Genomic DNA, 6,153 nt, shown 5'->3' with positions numbered 1-6,153 from the left:
AATGCCATTTACAGCAACATGGATGGAACTAGGAACTCTCCTACTAAGTGAAGTTACATCAGAAAAAGAAAGACAAATACCATATGATATTACTTATATTTAGAATCTAATATATGGCACAAATGAACGTTTCCACAGAAAAGAAAAAAATGGTCTTGGAGAACAGACTTGTGGTTGCCAAGGGGGAGGGGGAGGGAGTGGAATGGACTGGGAATTTGGGGTTAATAGATGCAAACTATTGCCTCTCGAATGGATAAGGAATGAGATCCTGCTGTATGGCACTGGGAACTACATCTAGTCACTTATGATGGACAATAATAATGTGAAAAAAAATGTATATATGTATGTGTGACTGGGTGACCTTGCTGTTCAGTAGAAAATTGACAGAACACTGTAAACCGGCTATAATGGAAAAAAATAAAAATCATTTAAAATAAAAAATAACAAAAAATAAAATAAAGTAAAATAAGGATAGTAGAATGTAGGAAGCAAGATCATTTTAATAACTATTATTACTATTAATCTCTGTCAACCTGATGAGTAAAAATAATATTTAACTGTATCTTTAATTATGAATGAGGCTGCAGTTGTTAAATATGTATAAAAATTGTTTTATGGATGTATAATTGCTTATTTTATATTAAGAAGGTTGATGATTTTTCTGCCATATGTTTTTCAAATAAAAGATTTCCAGTTTGTAAAAAAAAAAAAAAAAAAAAAAAAGAACAGGATGCATAAGATGAGCCCTGGCTAGACTAAAGAATGCTCAGACTGGACCACTGGCCCATCTAGCATCTTTGCAGGTATGCGTTAAAGGAAAGAAGGAGCTATTTCCAAGGAAAGAGAGGATGCCTGGAAATGGCGCCCCCATTTAAATGGATTTTTCTATCAGCCATGTGCTATAGGTCTTCTGAATGCAACTGAAGAGAAATATTATAAGACACAAAGGAGAGAAATGCAAATTGATTTGGAAAATTTACCTTCTCTATACCACACAACTTCATCTGCTAGATTTTTATTAAAGTAACAAAAAAAGGTGTACATTTGTCCATAAACCTGTACATTCTTCCATATAAAACACTATTATACAATTAGTAACCTTTGTCTTTTCTATCAGAATAGCTTACAAACTACTATTATTTATTTTTACTTAATAGGAGAGACAGGCCTGCTCAACAGTCCAGCTCTGGGTGTTTTGTTGATTTTAAAGTGAACATCAAAAAGAAGAGAGAAAAGATTAAGCATGAGACTATGAGGCTGCTTATAAAAAGGCAGGGGCCTGTTTGCCAACAAGATGCAACAACATAATCTGCAGTGATTCACAGCTTTGTTTCAACCCACAGGCCAGAAAATTAGCTCTTGGGTCTGTGGGCCCAAAGTTACCTTTAAAGCAATAAAGACTGGAAACAGGGGCTGGGATGGTAGCTGGGGATCTGGAACGTTGAAGAGGCAGAACTGGCAGGAATGGGTAGGGAAAGTGTTTGGTAAATAGCACCTTTGAATCAGAACTGAGTAGTTAAGAAATCCAGGAAAGGGGACTGGCAGTGGGGAGGAAGTTTTCTCCACAAGGGGCAATGGCAGGAGGGTAGCCAGGTTGACCAGATGTTCTAGCTCCATCCTTCTTGAGATGGTCTTGGGTTTGCGATACTCAAGGCCTTCTGAGGACCCCTCACTAATACCACTGAAAACCTGAAGGAAGAGGATTTCTTCCCAGTGTAGTTTTGCATTTTTCTGCAACCCAAAACAGTAAATATTGCACAAGTCTACAGACAAATTTGGATTGTACTGAGAGATGGCAACATCTCCCACAGGTGCTCTGAGCACGGGGAAGAAAAAAACAATGCCCAAGGTTTGGCTTTTAGTGTCAGCCCTACAAAAATACCAAGTAGTCCTGCAGAACTTGGGGCATTCTCCCATTCGGCCAAGGAATACTGCAAGGCTGAGGATCCAGCCATAGTCCCAAGGACAGAGGGAGAGATGGTTCCCTAAGCCTGCCAAGGCACCAGAAGGTTGTAAGAGCCAGTTCTCCTCCAGACCCTCCTGGGACCCAAGAGGCCATATTGCACAGTGACTGAGAACTTTTGTCCTAGAAAACAGGGTAACTGCATGACCCAACCAGGAGGGGAGAGGAGCAGGGAGAGTTAGAGAGGAGTGTTGTGCTTTTAAAAAGAAGGCAGTAATCAAGGATGTGGAGTTCCCTGTAACTTTTGAGCCACCTCTCCAAGGGATAATGGTAGCATCGCCAGGACTTTCACGTAGTTCCAAAAAAAAAAAAAAAAAAAAAATTACCACATATACACATAGAGCAGCACATAGCAAGGCAAAGATTTCGTGCAGAGTACCCTTCTGTCCCAACTCCAATAACCTGCAACCCCTGCCTCACTCCCCTGAACCCCCAAACAAAAAGCTTTATATTCTTGGTGGGTAGCAACATCCATAGGCCCCTGAGAATAGAATTAGAAATAAGTCATGATTTTAAGAAAAACTGTTCAGGACAGAAGGAATCAAGAGAGGCTTTTTCACTCTCTGCCTAGGATCTCATTAGAAAAATAAAAGAGAAAGATTAGGCAATATAGCATAATTTAAGTCCAGGTTTGAATGCCCCTGAGTAAGAGAGGGGCTGGGGATGCAGGTGTCCTGGTTAGAAGAGGGAGAGGTTAGAACTCAGCCTCTCTTCTCCATCCAGGACAGATCCTGACCTCTCTCATTCACAGTTGCTAACCTTGCTTGCTCCTTCTCACAACTTCCTGGGGTGCTAGCCAAGCCTCTCCCCCATCACCTTGACCAGACCCGCCCCCTGAACTTTCCCCCCTCCCATAGGCAGACACTGGCTCCCAGACTCAAGCGCACAACGATTCTCTCCAAAGGCACCTGGGGAGGCCACTTCCAAGCAGCTCCCTTTAAGGATTTTTTTCTTAAAAAAAATCTTTTGGTTTTTTTTTTTTTCTCCTCTTTTCTTAAAAAAAAAAATAATATATATATAAATAGCTCTTCATTTAAAATACAGTTCCCCAGGTTGAGGTATGCAATGGCCTGTTGTCACGGCAGGCAGAATGAGTACAGTAGAGTGCCAGGTGGGGGCCACAGGGGATCTAACTGGAGACCGCCATGACGTAGTTCTTCGAGGGGCTGCTCCTGCCCAGCATCATTTGGTTCTTGCAGGTGAGGAGCCCATAGGAGGTGGCCACCGGGGCCTCCTCGTACAGGACACAGATGGAGCCATCCTCCCCGATGCGATAGGACACTTCATAGGGGTCCACCCACAGGGTCAGCTCGCTGGGCAGCAGCTGGTGCAGCTGGGGCTGACTGAGTCCAATCTGGCTAGCCACTTTACTGATGATGGGGTCCATTTTGTGGTTGATGCGAATGCAGCGGTAGCCAGAGCCCTTGGATGGCTTTTCAGGAAACCAGTGGTGTTTGTAGTGCTCTGTGGAGACAGAACAAGGGGGATATACCCTGGTTAGAGCAGCCGGGCCATGGATGCTACCACAAGGAGGGTAGGGGTGAAGGAAGAGGAGAGGAAGGGACGTAGTAATTCTAAGTAAGCAACATGGTTTCTCATGAGTTTCAGGACCCTCCTGATGCTGTAGCAGGAAAAAAGAAAAATTAGGGAATCTGGAAAGACCCCTCCTCCAGGACAGGGGTGTATGTGTATTGGAAGGGTGTAGCCAGTATATTGTCTTTGGCACATCCCCGGTTTAAGGAGGAGGGGTGTGACGGGCTGGCATGTCCAGGCAAGGCCTCTGGAGACCTATGAGCTGAAGTTTCAGCCCAAGAAGGCTGCCCTTACTGCTGGACCCACCGTGTGCCTCAGCGGCCCCCCTGCCTCCTTGAAAAGTAAGGGACCAGCAGCAGTGGCTAAGAGAGGCAAAACTAGGATGTTTTAAGGAGACATAGGCTGTTCCTTAGAAGGCAGGATCTGTGTGGGCACGACGGGAGATGGCTATCGCTGCCCAAGACCACAGGCCAACCTGCTAGAAACAGCTGGGAGATAGGTCTCTCCCCAGCCAGCGGCTGCTTATCTCTTGTCAGCCTCCTGCGTCTCAAGCCGCCTCACAGCCCCCAGCCCCAACACACGCCAAGTCTCCCTTGGTACCATAATTGATGGCAGATGGCTAAGGGGGGGCCAGAGAACACAAAGGGGGCCCGGATTCCAACTTGGAGTGAGTCAACAACAGACCCAGGCACAGTGCAGCCCCGCACCACTGGAAGGACCACGGCTGGGACTCCAGGTCGTTGAGAAGGTTCAGTTGCTCCTTCTAGTTCCATAAGGACCCCTCGGACCGCCCGGCTTTGCCACCTACAGCGTCCCTTACGGGTCTCGGGGTCCAGTGAAAGAAATGAGCCCTCACTCAGACCAGCAGGTACTCCTCTTCCTCGACATAAGCCAGGAACTTGGTATCGCACTCAGACTACGGTTTGTGCCCGCTACAGCGTGGAGGGGCACGCCCAACCAGAACCTCCAAGGACCGGGACCCGACCCGAGAGCGGGGCCAGAGAGGGGAGACCTGACCCAAGGGAATAAGGGTAGATACTGAGAACCGCCTGGGGAGATGGAGGGAAACAGATTCCCGGAGCTGCTGGAGTGGGGAACTCTACCGCAGGTTGGGAGGAAAGATGCCTCAGGCAGGGAGGGGGGCCGAGTTCCGGTGGCAGGGTTCGCCTGGCGCCAGGACCCTCTTCAAGTGCTCACCTGTCAGTGCCTCCTGGAGAGCCCCGCTGAAAACCTTGAGTCGCTGCTCGCTCACGCAGCCCCGGGTCCTGAGGAGGCTGGAGAGGAAACCTACAGCGGCAGCGATCTCCGGGAGCATATCTGTTCTCTTCCCGGTCCAGCGGGCCTGGCTCATGTCTTTCGCGGCTCAGGGAACGGTGGTGGCGGCGGGGAATCAGTGAGAGGCTCCGGTGGGACGTGCGAGCTTGAAAGCCTAGGGTAGCTCGGCTGCCTCTCCGGCTCTGCCCAAACTTTACCCGAGAGGTGCCTTTCATACTATTTCGAGAGGAGGGGGAACCTGCGGCGGAGCCCATTGGCCGTCGCCAGCGGATAGGGGCGGAGCCCCGAGTTCGCCCCGCCCACTCCGCTCCGCTCCCTTCTTCCCCCTCCCCACCCCGCGCGCCCTCAGTCTCGGCGCCGCCCCTACCCCCAGCGCCGCTGCCACGGAGCTGAGGTCATCAACAGCTGACGTCAGTGCTGGGAACCTGAGCCTGGGTGCTAGCCGGGAGAGGGGAACCGGGGAGGGGCCGAAGGAGAAGGACACTTCAAACTGGGAATGCCTCGACCTCTCCGCTTCTCCTATACTTCAGGACAGATTAAAGGCCACCTCCTCCAAGAAGCCTTCGCTGACATCACCTTCCCCACCCCTTTTCTGATGCCCACATTTTCAACCACACACTGTTAGAACGACTCACCCAGACGCTTTGTCACTATTTTACCGCTTTGCTGCCGCTTTGTTAACTAGTCAGAATGGGTCCTCTAGGTTCTCTGGAAATGAGTACTGAGTCTTCTGTTTATTTCCACAGTAATATCAATTTCTTCAAGTTCTGCTCTTCCTCTACAGCCTTCTCTCTTGCGTAGAAACATCCGCGTTTCACCTAGTCTTGGGTGGGTAGGGCTGGAAGGAGTGGTGCAAGATTTTTAGGTTTTCCTTTTTCACACCGGGGACCAGGCTCAAACTGGCACCATCACTGGCACACCTAGAGATCTGTTGAATAGGGATAACTCCTAACCTGTACCCCGGGGTCTGGCATACCTAGGCGCCCATAATATATGTTAAATGAGGAGTCCCGCTGTGGCGCAGTGGGATCTGTGGCCTCTTGGGAGTGCTGAGATGCAGGTTCTATCCCCTGCCTGGCACAGTGGGTTATGGATCTGACTCACCTGCTTAGGTCACAAGTGCAGTTGGCTGGGGAACTCCATATGCCTTGGGCTGGCCAAGAAAATAAAAGTGGAAAAAATATGTTAAATGAATCAAACTCAATGGCCTCTGTAAATTCTTGTTTTCCTTGAACTCTGGGCCCTACTGACCACCTTTATCTGGAGGCAGTCTCCCATCCTTTTCCTTACCCCAGGCTTCTCTGCTTCCTTCCCTGGCCCTCTCTGCCCTGGATCCGTTCCTCCTCCCTGTTCTCTCACTATGCCCACTCACTCCTCTTCCC

The 6,153-nt window shown here is 48.8% G+C and overlaps 1 protein-coding gene across 1 annotated transcript; it reads right to left on the bottom strand.

Annotated features, from left to right (window-relative positions):
- On the bottom strand, nucleotides 1,004-4,946 carry BTG2 (BTG anti-proliferation factor 2). Its single transcript, NM_001097505.2, is given in 2 exon segments — nucleotides 1,004-3,427; nucleotides 4,694-4,946. Coding segments are annotated over 2 exon segments (489 nt in total). The 5' UTR covers nucleotides 4,848-4,946; the 3' UTR covers nucleotides 1,004-3,092.

The sequence above is a fragment of the Sus scrofa genome, chromosome 9, assembly GCF_000003025.6.
Source record: "Sus scrofa isolate TJ Tabasco breed Duroc chromosome 9, Sscrofa11.1, whole genome shotgun sequence".
NCBI classification, from domain to species: Eukaryota; Metazoa; Chordata; class Mammalia; order Artiodactyla; family Suidae; genus Sus; species Sus scrofa.
Note: the sequence above shows the minus strand (reverse complement) of the source record. Positions and strands in the feature narration are given on the sequence as shown.